Genomic DNA, 16,922 nt, shown 5'->3' on the forward strand with positions numbered 1-16,922 from the left:
CTCTTGGCGTTTTTCCTATTTTGTAGGTCATTATTGTGATTCATACATAATTAGTTGATAGTTATTATGAAGTAAAGTTGTTGCTTTGTGTGTATATTTTCCCATCTGTTTCCATTGGCTGGAAGATGGTTTAGTGAATGGATCAGTCCATAGTACGTCAACAGAGCTGACTGGCTAGCTAGCTAGCTACGGAGAATACACACAAAACAATGTACATCTTTTCAACTTTATATAACCAGGTAGGCCAGTTGAAAACAAGTTCGCAACAAAAACAACAACACACGGAGTAAACAAATATACAAACACTGAGTTACACATGGAATAAACAAATGTACAGTCAATAACACAATAAAAAAATATTTATACAGTGTGTGTAAATGAAGTGAGGAGGTAAGGCAATAAATAGGCCAATAGTGGCGAAGTAATTACAATTTAGCAATTTACACTGGAGTGATATTGGTGCAGATGAGGATGTGAGGGTATAAATACTGGTGTGCAAAAGAGCAGAAGAACAAAAAAAATAAGGGGATGAGGTAGGTAGTTGGTTTGATGGTTTGACGGGCTTGCATCTACCTGGCAAAACATTAGTTTTCGGCCATTTTTGCCTGGCTAGCTAGATTTGTACTTTTCACGTAACTTGCAGATAATGATTATTAAGTAAATTGTTTTTCTTTGTGTATATCTAGTTTCGTCTTTTGTTGCCATTGTCCTGTTTGGAAGAAGGTTCAGTGAATCCGGAGGTGCAGCGTGAGGTAATACAGTAGGGGGAGTGCTGCTCAGCGTGAGGTAATACAGTAGGGGGAGTGCTGCTCAGCGTGAGGTAATACAGTAGGGGGAGTGCTGCTCAGCGTGAGGTAATACAGTAGGGGGAGTGATGCTCAGCGTGAAGTAATACAGTAGGGGGAGTGCTGCTCAGCGTGAGGTAATACAGTAGGGGGAGTGCTGCTCAACGTGAGGTAATACAGTAGGGGGAGTGCTGCTCAGCGTGAGGTAATACAGTAGGGGGAGTGATGCTCAGCGTGAGGTAATACAGTAGGGGGAGTGCTGCTCAGCGGGAGGTAATACAGTAGGGGGAGTGCTGCTCAGCGTGAGGTAATACAGTAGGGGGAGTGCTGCTCAGCGTGAGGTAATACAGCAGGGGGAGTGCTGCTCAGTGTGAGGTAATACAGTAGGGGGAGGCTGCTCAGTGTGAGGTAATACAGTAGGGGGAGTGCTGCTCAGTGTGAGGTAATACAGTAGGGGGAGGCTGCTCAACGTGAGGTAATACAGTAGGGGGAGTGATGCTCAGCGTGAGGTAATACAGTAGGGGAGGCTGCTCAGTGTGAGGTACAGTAGGGGAGTGCTGCTCAGCGTGAGGTAATACAGTAGGGGGAGGCTGCTCAGTGTGAGGTAATACAGTAGGGGGAGGCTGCTCAGTGTGAGGTAATACAGTAGGGGGAGTGCTGCTCAGCGTGAGGTAATACAGTAGGGGGAGTGATGCTCAGCGTGAGGTAATACAGTAGGGGGAGGCTGCTCAGTGTGAGGTAATACAGTAGGGGGAGTGCTGCTCAGCGTGAGGTAATACAGTAGGGGGAGTGATGCTCAGCGTGAGGTAATACAGTAGGGGGAGGCTGCTCAGTGTGAGGTAATACAGTAGGGGGAGGCTGCTCAGTGTGAGGTAATACAGTAGGGGGAGTGCTGCTCAGCGTGAGGTAATACAGTAGGGGGAGTGATGCTCAGCGTGAGGTAATACAGTAGGGGGAGGAGCAGCGTGAGGTAATACAGTAGCGGGAGTGCTGCTCAGCGTGAGGTAATACAGTAGGGGGAGGAGCAGCGTGAGGTAATACAGTAGGGGGAGTGCTGCTCAGCGTGAGGTAATACAGTAGGGGGAGTGCTGCTCAGCGTGAGGTAATACAGTAGGGGGAGTGCTGCTCAACGTGAGGTAATACAGTAGGGGTAGTGCTGCTCAGCGTGAGGTAATACAGTAGAGGGAGTGCTGCTCAACGTGAGGTAATACAGTAGGGGGAGGCTGCTCAGCGTGAGGTAATACAGTAGTAGGAGTGCTGTTCAAATTGAATGTTTTATATGTTCTCCACACCCTCGTCCTCACGGGAGTGTCATGGGAGAATGCACTCAGAGCGTATGAGCGTGGAGCACGGCGGAATTCATTTTAAGAAACACCAAATGTTCTTAGTTCGATCATCTTCCAAACTCTAAAGTATTTGGGAGGAGGCCACCAAAAAATGTGCACCCATCATGACGGGCCACAGGATATCTGTGTATCCACATCAATGCCCCCCCCAGACACACACACACACACACACACACACCCACACACACAGGTTGTGAGCGTTACATTTTAGTGGCCCTCCTCATGATAGCTTAGAGAAATGTTAAAGTTTATAGTTCCATTTTGAGCAATTCTACAAATTTTGCCATTGGGTGTCGAGATAATGTTGTAGTTTTATAGTTTGCTGCAATTCTCATTTTGCAAAATGACATGTTTTACAGCGAGCTTCCTACAATTCTACTAATTTTGCCATCGGGTGGAGACAAGTGTTTGAAGTTTTTCATATGATATCTGAGTGAGACTGACTAACAAAATCAATGAAGGTCCCTCGGCCGGTAATTCGAACACGATAACAAGTTTTAGATAGCTGGGTCCTAAATTATTTTAGCAACCCCCCCCCCCCCAAAAAAACAACATTTGCTGACATGGGCTAATTGACTGATTGACATAACAAGAGAAACTGCTGATGCACAACCACATCTTGTGTATTTTACTGTTCCAACTCTCAACAGATCACGACATAGTTCCTAAAAACATTCTCTTTTTGTCAGGGGCCTTACCCTGCAAGGGCCCCAGGACCAGTGGAACTTAAATAGCCCCAAAATATCAAAGATCCATCACTGTATTAAACTGTACACTAGATATCGGGATATTTTTTGCAAATGCATCTTTCTTTCGACAGGTTCTCTGTGTTCATGGCATTTGACCAGCAGATTCAATCCAAGTGACGAATGACGTTGAGCCTTTTACTGTAGTTCAGCTAAATCAGAGTGTTTTTTGGTTGTCTTCAAGGGTCTTCAGTTCACCGTGAGGTCTATATCAGGTAGATTAAAGGGTCTTCAGTTCACCGTGAGGTATTCTATATCAGGTAGATTAAAGGGTCTTCAGTTCACCGAGGTATTCTATATCAGGTAGATTAAAGGGTCTTCAGTTCACCGTGAGGTAAAGGGTTCTATATCAGGTAGATTAAAGGGTCTACTCTTCAGTTTAAAGGGTCTACAGTTCACCGTGAGGTATTCTATATCAGGATAGATTAAAGGTACTCTTCAGTTCACCGTGAGGTATTCTATATCAGGTAGATTAAAGGTTCACCGTCTTCAGTTTAAAGGGTCTTCAGTTCACCGTGAGGTATTCTATATCAGGTAGATTAAAGGGTCTACAGTTCACCGTGAGGTATTCGTGAGGTATTCTATATCAGGTAGATTAAAGGGTCTACAGTTCACCGTGAGGTATTCTATATCAGATAGATTAAAGGGTCTTCAGTTCACCGTGAGGTATTCTATATCTGGGTAGATTAAAGGGTCTACAGTTCACCGTGAGGTATTCTATATCAGATAGATTAAAGGGTCTACAGTTCACCGTGAGGTATTCTATATCAGATAGATTAAAGACTCTTCAGTTTACCGTGAGGTATTCTATATCAGATAGATTCAAGCAGTAAGCCGAGACACCAACTGTCTTCCGATTAGGAAACTGATCCAACGGCCTTCAAAAGGAGGGGGGGGGCAGGTGTCGGTCCCTGCTGTAATGCCTCAGCGTCTGTAAACTGTCATCACAGTGGTCAGTCAGACGGTGATGCAACTAGCAAAGTATCACTCCATAGATCTACCCTAGCTTGTGTATGTATCCCCCCCCCGCTGTGAAGTGTATTGGGACCTTGTAATAATGTATTTTACTTTGACTTTAGCCCGACTATATCCTTTAAGTCACTCGATAGACGAACACTGAGAAACACTGTAGAAGCCCGGAGGTGAAAGTGGCCATTTATTTCGACAGCTACAGAGCTCTGGAGGTCATGTCGCTGTTGAAAAGCATGTGGGGTGTTTGACAAGCCTTGGCTGTGGGAGATTTAATTTAATCTCATTGTAAAATAGACTGAATTTTTTTGTTGTAATCTTCAGATGAAATATTCAACAGCATTTTATCTCCAAGACAAATTGCTCTTCAGATGAAATATTCAACAGCATTTTATCTCCAAGACAAATTGACACATCTCATACAGACACATCTCATACAACCATCTCATACACAATGCATCTGTGACAGAATCTCACAGATTTCCACATCTCAACAGACACATCTCATACAGACAAAGATGCTGCTGTTGTCATTTATACTGGGTACAGAGGGTAAACAGACACAGCTCATACAGTCACATCTCATACAGACACATCTCATACAGACACATCTCATACAGACACATCTCATACAGACACATCTCATACAGACACATCTCACAGAGACACATCACAGACACATCTCACAGACACATCTCACACAGACACATCTCACACAGACACATCTCATACAGACACATCTCATACAGACACATCTCATACAGACAGACACATCTCATACAGACACATCTCATACAGACACATCTCATACATCTCACAGACACATCTCACACAGACACATCTCACACAGACACATCTCATAGACACATCTCATCAGACACATCTCATACAGACACATCTCATACAGACACATCTCATACAGACACATCTCATACAGACACATCTCATACAGACACATCTCATACAGACACATCTCTCATACAGACACATCTCATACAGACACATCTCACAGACACATCTCATACAGACACATCTCTCATACAGACACATCTCATACAGACACATCTCACACAGACACATCTCACACAGACATCTCATACAGACACATCTCATACAGACACATCTCATACAGACACATCTCATACAGACACATCTCATACACATCTCACACAGACAGACACATCTCATACAGACACATCTCACACAGACACATCATACAGACACATCTCATACAGACACATCTCATATAGACACATCTCACACAGACACATCTCACACAGACACATCTCATACAGACACATCTCATACAGACACATCTCATATAGACACATCTCATACAGACACATCTCAAAACAAAGAGACTCAAGAAGTAGGAATATGTCTGCTTAATTTATTTATTTATCTGTTGACACAATTTTAGTAAAAACATAGTTTAATGCTGATAATAATTCATCAGGGTGCTATAAAAACAGAACTGTATTTTACAATATAAATATGTGTAATTTACAACATGTATTATTTTTCTCAGAGCAAGTGGAATTAATTATATTACAGAATGGTAGGACAGTTTTTTAAAATCCCGGCAACAGCTACACTCCCTTACATATTTATCTGGACAGTGAAGCGATTACTTTTAATTTGTCTCTTATAGATTAACTGTTTTATACGAAGCGACAGTGCAGAAGGTGCTTATGTTTAAACATGTTTGTTTATAAACCGTTTAGAAGTTAATTAAAGTTCTTTATATATCACGTCCCTCTCATTTGAAAGGTGTCATGAAGTATTTCTACAAATTTGATTTTTTTTTTTTTTTGGGGGGGGGGGGTCAAAAGTTGAGCATTTGATCCCATATTGCTATCACACAATGACTACATCGAGCTTGTGTCTCTACTAACTTGTTTATATGCATTTGATGTTTGTTTTGGGTGACGTTTTCAGATTGTGTCGTGGCCCATAGAACTGAATGGTAAATAATGCACTGTGTCATTTTGTTCACTTTTTTGTTGTTGTTGTTGTTGAAAGAATAGAACATGTTTCTGAAAATGTCGACATTAATGTGGATGCTTCCATGATTTCTGTGCTCCAGAGTGGCGCAACAGTCTAAAGGCAACTGCATCTCAGTGCTTGAGGCGTCACTACAGACACCCTGGTTCGATTCCGGGCTGTATCACAACCGGGCCGTGATTGGGAGTCCCATAGGGCGGCACACAATTGACCCAACGTCGTCCAGATTTGGCCGGGGTAGACCGTCATCATAAATAAGAATTTGTTCTTAGACAGACTTGCCTTGTTAAATAAAGGTAAAATAAAAGATACAACTAAACAGACAATCATGAATAATGATGAGTGAGATGGGGGGTTATGATTTTTGTCACTGTTTTAGTCATCATTATTCATGAATCATTCATGAATAATTCATGATTCATACATAATCAAGGATAGCATACCTATTATTAATGTAGTAGTGTTCGGGAAACATATTCTACTCTCATTTACAATAAAAGTCACTCCAAAATGACACAATACATTATTGACCATTCATTCCTTTGACAAACATTTTTTAAAACAAATACACTTTAAGTGAATTTGTCTAAATACTTATGACACCTTTTAAATGGAGGAACTAGATACAATCCATTAAAATGGATGCCTTTCTAAACAGTATCAACATACCGTCAAATTAAACGTAACATTCTGTACTGTCGCCTCATGTAAACATCTCAAATTCAAAATGCCGCGGTACAGAGCCACATACATTTGTTTTAGCTTCACAGTCCAAATAAATACATAGGGGAGTATATATATATATATATCTACTGTATTACAGCTACATGAAGACCTATGGAGAGGCTTGAAACCACACGGTAACCAGGTTTACATGTCAAATGTGTTTTTTTAAATGTTTTTTTTTATGTGATTACAAAGACACTTAGGTCATGTTTTATACAAAAGAAAACGAGTTGATTAGACATTTTAACCCATTGTGTCTTTGCTATCCTACTTCTGAATCAGAAAGGGGTCAACATTTGTCAAATATGGAGACGTGTAACATCGAAGTCACCAGAACCGACCTTATTAGTTGTGTTTCTTGTTCAGAAACTAAGGAGGGATGGCTGTAAAATAGAATAAATAAATACATACACATAGAGTTGTCTAAATTAATTTTAGAGTCAGATGGGTAAATCCTTACAACAAAAAAAAACAACATATTTTAGGACATTTAAAAACAAAAGAAAATGACTTTATACTGTAGGATCTGGATCAACTCAGGGCTAAATGTTACATGAATGAATTGTCATCATTTAGGAAAGCAAATGAACGTAGAGTGAACGTCATCGACACGTGCTATTACACCAGATACAACACTTTATTGTGTGTGTGTGTGTGTGTGTTCATGTTTAATTGAACTAGTAGAACTTGCATTAAATGCCCAAAGGTAGACTATTGAAGCACTTGACTGGCAAAAAAAATAAAAACAACAGACTATAGAATACCACAGACTTTAATAATGAATCTGCCTGGAACAGTTTCTACATCACACTGTTTTTTTTTGTAAATGTGCACACACACACACACGTCTTAATGCTTTAGTTATGCTTGATTGTCTCTCTAAATGAAATATTTCTGTCTAGTATAGTATTCATGAAAAGCACTTATCACTCTGAATACTACAGAAGCCTTTCCACTGATAAAACAGGGTTGGGATGTTACAGGAAGATAATGACATAACTACATGGGAAAAAAGTATGAGCTGGAAGTAAATTACATGTTTTGTTGGAAGCAACAAAAGGGAACATGATTGAATAGTCTGCAGTGGGATACAATGTCTTAAAACATGGGCTACAAGTGGGGATACGATGTCTTAAAACATGGGCTGCACTGGGGATGTGATGTCTTAAAACATGGGCTGCACTGGGGATACGATGTCTTAAAACATGGGCTGCAAGTGGGGATACAATGTCTTAAAACATGGGCTGCACTGGGGATGTGATGTCTTAAAACATGGGCTGCAAGTGGGGATACAATGTCTTAAAACATGGGCTGCAAGTGGGGATACAATGTCTTAAAACATGGGCTGCAAGTGGGGATACAATGTCTTAAAACATGGGCTGCACTGGGGATGTGATGTCTTAAAACATGGGCAGCACTGGGGATGTGATGTCTTAAAACATGGGCTGCACTGGGGATGTGATGTCCTAAAACATGGGCTGCACTGGGGATGTGATGTCCTAAAACATGGGCTGCAGTGGGATGATGGTGGGATGTGGGTGTGACTGAAGCATCGAGGGAGGGAACATGGTTGGGCGGGGCATGGCGTGGAACGTCACTGCCATTGGGTGGTGGTGTAAACTGGGCGGGGCCACAACAGAGAGATGCGGTGATGAGGTAAGAAAGGGAGAAGGTCCAGGGGGACACATATCCGCTCCCATAGGACGGCGGCTGACTGGGACTGGCAGAACCTGGGGGAAGAGAGGGGGCTGGGGATGAGGGGGCAGGAAGGCTCCATGGTGGTAGGCATGGTGGTGCTGGTGGTGGAGAATGGTGTGTTGGATGGTGATGGACCCGTTAGGCACGGGAGACAGGTGGACGGGGTGGAGCATGGGAGGACAGGAGGGAGACATGGGGACAGGAGACCCAGGCAGGACAGGCTTCATCTTCCCTGGGAACACCTGGTGTTGCTGATGGTGATGAAGGATGTGTCTATGGGTCTGGATTTGAACGACACAGTGGTGTTTCTCCATGCCGTCAGACGGGTGCTGCGGATGGAAACTCGGAGGTCTGTGATTGTGGTAAGGGCTAGCGGGTCTATGATAGGGACTACACAGGCTGCCTGTAATGTTAAGGCCTCCTGGCCTCAGGCCCTCCCTGATCCCCATCTCGTCATTAACCCTAATCCCAGGATAACACCTCTGGTGCTGGGTATGCCCCTGGGGAGGCTGGGGGCTGTGGCACCTCTGTTGGTTGGGGTAGCTCTGGAAACTATGCTGACAGGACTTGTCCGGGCCCATATTCTGTATCTGAAACCTCTGTGGAGTGATGAATGGAGGGGTGATCTCTCTCGCACCCAGTGGATTGACATGAGCTGCGACTGTCACTGTTTGTCTTGTTATACAATCTTCTCCATTGTTGCCCATTTCTAGATTATGTACCATGATCGGGAGAGAAACATTGGGAGAGTTTTGGAGACAAATAGTGATGTTTTTGTTTTCATTGGTAATACTGATTATTTCTGGGGGATTTGGGGGATCTTGTACAGGCCTAGGTAGAGAGGGAGAGGAAGAACTGTCTTCTTTGATGCTGGGAACATTGTTCTGAATCTGGAGCCGAGGAGAGCCTCCCATTGGCTTACTGCTGTGCTCTACAGCAGGCTGACTCGGGGCACTACAGCTGGCCAGTGGACCTTTAACAACAGGGTATTCTACATCCGTATTCATTAGATTCTGGAGGTTCATCTTACATCTGTCATCAGACTTTACATCCACAGGAGGTTCTACCATGTGAACATTGTGACCTACAGGAAGGTCTGAGATCTGAACATTGTGACCTACAGGAAGGTCTGAGATGTGAACATTGTGACCTACAGGAGGGTCTGAGATGCGAACATTGTGACCTACAGGAGGGTCTGAGATGAGAACATTGTGACCTTCAGGAGGGTCTGAGATGCGAACATTGTGACCTACAGGAGGGTCTGAGATGTGAACATTGTGACCTACAGGAAGGTCTGAGATGTGAGGAGTATAACTGGAGCCTCTCTGTCTCTTCCTCTGTCTCCCCGCCCCACCACAGGAAACACAGACAGACCAAGAGGACCCCCCCTCAACCATTGAACCATCTGGCCCATTGGGCTCTACCATTACAGGTGACTGACACTTGGTGCATGGGACCTGGTGGTCAAAGCCTTGCTCATCAGCATCAAGCAAAGATGATGCTGTCCGCTTCCTTCTCAACGATTGACCGATACAACAACAGTCTTTACCACAGCTCTCTGGTGAAAGGGATTTAGTCATGCTTGGTTTTTGGGTAATGGTCCCTGGGCTTTGTGGTGACAGATGTGTCATCACCATGGTTCGTTTTTGTCTAACAGCCCCAGCGGGGTTCTCTGTGCAGGGTTTGTCGTGGCTCTGTGAGCTCTGTGAGCTGTGTCCTGCAGCGTTTCTCTGTTCTGTTGATGGATCGACTGGGCCTCTCCTGCCGTCGCTCCCGAACACCTTTTCAGAATCCGTGGCGCCCTCATCACAGAGACTGAGGCTGCCCGCTGATCCGTTTACACTGCCTGCTGTTTCCTGTCTGCTTCCCTCTTTCTCCCTCTCCTCCCTCTCCCTCTCCTCCCTCTCCCTCTCCTCCCTCTCCCTCTCTCTTTTCACCCTCTCTCTCTCCCTGTCCTCTGTGGCAGAGGGAGCAGCGTGGCCACTGTCAGCCTGATTTTGAGCTGATTGCTTTGACTTCTCTAATGGCTGTGAAGTGGGGCCTCTAAATTGGCTATCAAGTCCTTCCCAACACTCTGACTGTCTCTGGAATTTGTTGCATTTCTCTGCATCGCTCTCCACACCTCCATCCGTCTCAGTCTCTCTGTGCCTCTCTTCCTCATATCCTCCTCTCCTCCTTCTCCTTCTCCTCTTCTTCTTCTTGTGGCTCCTGTAATGGCGCCTGTCTCTGGATTTCCATTTCTTGATGCCTGCTGCTCTCTTGCCAGTCTGATCTTTTGACTGACTACCAGATTTACCACTGCTGTAGACTCTGCTGTGTCTCTTCAGTTGCAAGTTGCAGATTTCTGTGTCTATGTCACTCATGTGGTGATCACAAATGAGACAATCCTTCCTCTCCACTGTCTCCCTGTCATCTCTGATAGGGATATGATGGTCTGGCCTTGAGTAGGCCTCTTTGTTGTGCTTGTTGTCTATTAGTTCCTCAGAACAGACAGAGGTTGAGCCGATACACAACGCCTCGGATATCCTCAGCTCCGTCTTACTCTGACTGTCACCAGTACGAACCTTCGCCCTGCTCTGCAACTGCTGCGAGGTCTTAAAGTCAAAATGGAGTGGATTGCAGCTGTAGGAGAGACGGGGCTCTGTCCTGGTGAAGGTCAGCATCTCTGAAGGCCATTGGAGAACAGTGTATTCATCTTTGCTGAGCACAGAGAAGAACGGCTGACTGGGCTTGGTGAAAGGACCCGACAGGGTCTTCACCACCACCGTGATGTCTTCTCCTTTCTCTCTCGCAGTCCCAGGACGCTCAGAGGACTGAGAGGAGGAGGAGACGTTCTCAGAGGGACCATCAGAACTGCTAATGGAGATGTTTTCTACCCCCGAGACACTCCTTACTGCTCTATGAACTTGTTGCTGTTTGCTTGTATCCGGTTCAGCCTCTGTTGAGACGTTTCTCTGAGTTTCCTCAGAGTTCTGTGTATCTAATACTGTGTCTGGGTCATCTAGGGGAATGTGACAAAGGGATTCAGCTAATTGGGAGACAGAGGACACATCATGTCTGACGATATCCTCCGAGTTAACCAGCACAGAATACAGATGTGATGCCTGTGGAGGCATGGGGATGTCAGACCTGGACAGTGTATCTGATGACTTCTGGCTCCCCTTACTAACACCGTTAAGGCTAAGATCACCAGGCTTCGTGCCGTTAATCTCCACACCCGCAAAACCCAGTCCTTTCTCCTCTGCAGTGGTTGAAACAGGGACGTTCAACTCAACGAGGGGAATTCTGAGCTTCTGTGTTCCGGTACGTTCTTTGGAACCCTCCTCCGCGTTCTCACAGAACACAGCCGCTGCAGAATCCAGCTTCACCAACGCTTTCTTTGGGAAAGAGAACGAGAAGGCGATTTTGTGCCTTTTGTAAGTTTGTTTCTTGGCCTTGCCGTTGTGGGGCCAGTACAATGTCTGCTGGGTCTTGCTGTTGGAGGCCAGGCCAGTGCTGGTGCCTGTGGTGTGGTTGTGGGTGCCGGTCTCCAGCGCGGTAGAGTTGTGGCTCTCTCCTAACAGTCCATCAGTACAGCTCTCTCTGCAGCTGGCGTCCACAGCTATAGTAGTAGACTTGAACTTGGGGCCACTGCCTGGAGCGCTGAAATAGAAAAATAAAACATTTGAATGAATATCAGCAAGTAAGTCCGTGTTTATACGTGCATGTTACTCCGTTGTTACGTGCAAATCCCTTAAGGATATTAATGCTCATGACTCATGTGGATATACTTAAGCAAGAACTCATGATTCATGTGGATATACTTAAGCAAGGACTCATGACTCATGTGGATATACTTAAGCAAGGACTCATGACTCATGCGGATATACTTAAGCAAGAACTCATGATTCATGTGGATATACTTAAGCAAGGACTCATGATTCATGTGGATATACTTAAGCAAGGACTCATGACTCATGCGGATATACTTAAGCAAGAACTCATGATTCATGTGGATATACCTAAGCAAGGACTCATGACTCATGCGGATATACTTAAGCAAGAACTCATGATTCATGTGGATATACTTAAGCAAGGACTCATGACTCATGTGGATACACTTAAGCAAGAACTCATGATTCATGTGGATATACTTAAGCAAGGACTCATGACTCATGCGGATATACTTAAGCAAGAACTCATGATTCATGTGGATATACTTAAGCAAGAACTCATGACTCATGCGGATATACTTAAGCAAGAACTCATGATTCATGTGGATATACTTAAGCAAGGACTCATGATTCATGTGGATATACTTAAGCAAGAACTCATGATTCATGTGGATATACTTAAGCAAGGACTCATGATTCATGTGGATATACTTAAGCAAGGACTCATGATTCATGTGGATATACTTAAGCAAGGACTCATGATTCATGTGGATATACTTAAGCAAGGACTCATGATTCATGTGGATATACTTAAGCAAGAACTCATGACTCATGTGGATATACTTAAGCAAGGACTCATGATTCATGTGGATATACTTAAGCAAGGACTCATGATTCATGTGGATATACTTAAGCAAGGACTCATGATTCATGTGGATATACTTAAGCAAGGACTCATGATTCATGTGGATATACTTAAGCAAGGACTCATGATTCATGTGGATATACTTAAGCAAGGACTCATGATTCATGTGGATATACTTAAGCAAGGACTCATGATTCATGTGGATCTACTTAAGCAAGAACTCATGATTCATGTGGATATACTTAAGCAAGAACTCATGATTCATGTGGATATACTTAAGCAAGAACTCATGATTCATGTGGATATACTTAAGCAAGAACTCATGATTCATGTGGATATACTTAAGCAAGAACTCATGATTCATGTGGATATACTTAAGCAAGAACTCATGATTCATGTGGATATACTTAAGCAAGAACTCATGATTCATGTGGATATACTTAAGCAAGGACTCATGATTCATGTGGATCTACTTAAGCAAGAACTCATGATTCATGTGGATATACTTAAGCAAGAACTCATGATTCATGTGGATATACTTAAGCAAGGACTCATGATTCATGTGGATATACTTAAGCAAGAACTCATGATTCATGTGGATATACTTAAGCAAGAACTCATGATTCATGTGGATATACTTAAGCAAGAACTCATGATTCATGTGGATATACTTAAGCAAGGACTCATGACTCATGTGGATATACTTAAGCAAGAACTCATGATTCATGTGGATATACTTAAGCAAGGACTCATGACTCATGTGGATATACTTAAGCAAGAACTCATGATTCATGTGGATATACTTAAGCAAGGACTCATGATTCATGTGGATATACTTAAGCAAGAACTCATGATTCATGTGGATATACTTAAGCAAGAACTCATGATTCATGTGGATATACTTAAGCAAGGACTCATGATTCATGTGGATATACTTAAGCAAGGACTCAACCCTAGACGACTGCAGTGTACAGTTCAGTTATACAGTGTATACAGTATATGAAAACATATTTTTTTACAGTTTATTTATTTATCTTCTTCAACACTCTAAAACAAAATGAGGGGTTCAACAAGGGTTCTTCTTTGATCCTCAACATTTTGATTTAAATTTGAAAGGACAGCAGATGTAGGCACTTAACTGAAAAAAAATGTAATAAGGCTCTCCTCAATTTAAGGTAAGGTTTGTCCTTTGTATGATCTAAATGTAATTGTTTCATGATAATTCCATATATATTTTCCAATTTGTGCGAATCTTTCTAAAACAGAAAATGGACACAATTCAATGGATACCAATCAACAAAGAGGTAAGAATACGTAGGCTATGAGAATATGTTGAAAGCAAGCTGTATTGGGTGCAGATGACTCACTTTGTGTCTGTAGGTATGCAGACGAGGAGTTAAACAAAGGTATGCTATGCAGATCACATGCGCCATCTTCTTCTCTTACCTCTTCAATGAATATCCCATAGATGTATACATTATGGACAAGGGATGTGCATGAAAACCACTATAGTCAGGGGCGGCAGGTAGCCTCATGGTTAGAGTGTAGGGGCGGCAGGTAGCCTAGTGGTTAGAGTGTAGGGGCGGCAGGTAGCCTAGTGGTTAGAGTGTCGGGGTGGCAGGTAGCCTAGTGGTTAGAGTGTAGGGGCGGCAGGTAGCCTAGTGGTTAGAGTGTAGGGGCGGCAGGTAGCCTAGTGGTTAGAGTGTAGGGTTAGAGTGTAGGGGCGGCAGGTAGCTGGCAGGTAACCTAGTGGTTAGAGTGTAGAGGAGGCAGGTAGCCTAGTGGTTAGAGTGTAGGGGCGGCAGGTAGCCTAGTGGTTAGAGTGTAGGGCTGGCAGGTAACCTAGTGGTTAGAGTGTAGAGGAGGCAGGTAGCCTAGTGGTTAGAGTGTAGGGGAGGCAGGTAGCCTAGTGGTTAGAGTGTAGGGGCTGGCAGGTAATCTAGTGGTTAGAGTGTAGGGGTGGCAGGTAGCCTAGTGGTTAGAGTGTAGGGGGGGCGGCAGGTAGCCTAGTGGTTAGAGTGTAGGGGCAGGTAATCTAGTGGTTAGAGTGTAGGGGCGGCAGGTAGCCTAGTGGTTAGAGTAATCTAGTGGTTAGAGTGTAGGGGCGGCAGGTAGCCTAGTGGTTAGAGTGTAGGGGCGGCAGGTAATCTAGTGGTTAGAGTGTAGGGGCGGCAGGTAATCTAGTGGTTAGAGTGTAGGGGTGGCAGGGTAGCCTAGTGGTTAGAGTGTAGGGGCGGCAGGTAGCCTAGTGGTTAGAGTGTAGGGGCGGCAGGTAATCTAGTGGTTAGTGTAGGGGTGGCAGGTAATCTAGTGGTTAGAGTGTAGGGGCGGCAGGTAGCCTAGTGGTTAGAGCGTAGGGGCGGCAGGTAATCTAGTGGTTAGAGTGTAGGGGCGGTAGGTAATCTAGTGGTTAGAGCGTAGGGGCGGCAGGTAATCTAGTGGTTAGAGTGTAGGGGCGGCAGGTAATCTAGTGGTTAGAGTGTAGGGGCGGCAGGTAATCTAGTGGTTAGAGTGTAGGGGCGGCAGGTAATCTAGTGGTTAGAGCGTAGGGGCGGCAGGTAATCTAGTGGTTAGAGCGTAGGGGCGGCAGGTAATCTAGTGGTTAGAGTGTAGGGGCGGCAGGTAATCTAGTGGTTAGAGCGTAGGGGCGGCAGGTAATCTAGTGGTTAGAGTGTAGGGGCGGCAGGTAGCCTAGTGGTTAGAGCGTTGGAATTGTAACCGAAAGGTTGCCCGAGCTGACAAGGTAAAAATCTGTTGTTCTACCCCATGAACAAGGACGTGCTTCGTTAAATAAATAAGTTACCACAAAAAAACAAAATATGAAAACTGTCTTATGCATGTTTTGTTAAACATCTGTATATTTTTTTAAAAATAAAATGGATTCTCAGACATCAATCTCCCTACACCTCTGATGAATATAACAGGAAACCTTTCCAGTCACTATGGATACGGAGAACATCAACACATTAACATCAACACGACAGAGGATATACCCATTGGACTTGGGACTCTGCTGGGAGTTTACCTCAAATGTAGATTTTTTAAATTCCTAGGCTGTCATTGAAAATAAGAATTTGTTCTTAACGGACGTGCCTTGTTAAATAAAGGTAAAATTTAAAAAAATAAAACTTTAAACACATACAGTACAACAATTACATGTGAGGTTGCAAACCTCTGCCTTTTTTATGGCGGTTTGGGAGTAGTGGCTCTTTCCTTGCTGAGTGGCCTTTCAGGTTGTCGATATAGGATTTTACTGTGGATTTAGATATTTTGTACCCGTTTCCTCCAGCATCTTCACAAAGTCCTTTGCTGTTGTTCTGGGATTGATTTGCACTTCTCACACCAAAGTACATTCATCTCTAGGAGACAGAACGCATCTCCTTCCTGAGTGGTATGACGACTGCGTGGTCCCATGGTGTTTATACTTGCGTACTATTGTTTGTACAGATGAACATGGTCCCTTCAGGTATTTGAAATTGCTCCCAAGGATGAACCAGACTTGTGGAGGTCTACAATTGTTTTTTGAGGTCTTGGCTTATTTCCTTTGATTTTCCCATGATGTCAAGCAAAGAGGCACTGAGTTTGAAGGTAGACCTTGAAATACATCCACAGGTACACCTCCAATTGACTCAGATGATGTTAATTAGCCTATCAGAAGCTTCTAAAGCCATGACATAATTTTCTGGAATTTTCCAAGCTGTTTAAAGGCACAGTCAACTTAGTGTATGTAAACTTCTGACCCACTGGAATTGTGATATGTTGAAAATATAAGTGAAATAATCTGTCTGTAAACAATTGTTGTAAAAATGACTTGTGTCATGCAGAAAGTAGATGTCCTAACTGAGTTGCCAAAACTATAGTTTGTTAACAAGAAATTTGTGGAGTGGTTGAAATACGAGATTTAATGACTCCAACCTAAGTGTATGTAAACTTCTGACTTCAACTGTATGAAGGTTCCCCAACAGTTAAAGGATACTTTAGGAACCTTTTCTAACCAAGATGGTTGAAACTATAAATAAACCCAGCAGGAAAAGAAGGTTGAAATTATAAATTATAAACCCAGCAGGAAAAGAAGGTTGAAATTATAAATTATAAACGCAGCAGGAAAAGAAGGTTGAAATTATAAACCC

General features: G+C 43.6%; 1 protein-coding gene across 1 annotated transcript in view; it reads right to left on the minus strand.

Moving 5' to 3' along the window:
- Positions 1-6,563: 6,563 nt before the first annotated feature.
- LOC135521395 (zinc finger protein 804A-like) overlaps positions 6,564-16,922 on the minus strand; it is a 145,418-nt gene continuing 135,059 nt past the window's right edge. The window contains exon 4 of the mRNA XM_064947296.1: positions 6,564-11,916. Within this exon, the coding sequence (XP_064803368.1) occupies positions 8,076-11,916 (3,841 nt within the window). The 3' untranslated portion in view covers positions 6,564-8,075. The remainder of the gene's footprint in view (positions 11,917-16,922) is intronic.

This window comes from Oncorhynchus masou, chromosome 29 (genome assembly GCF_036934945.1).
Source record: "Oncorhynchus masou masou isolate Uvic2021 chromosome 29, UVic_Omas_1.1, whole genome shotgun sequence".
NCBI classification, from domain to species: Eukaryota; Metazoa; Chordata; class Actinopteri; order Salmoniformes; family Salmonidae; genus Oncorhynchus; species Oncorhynchus masou.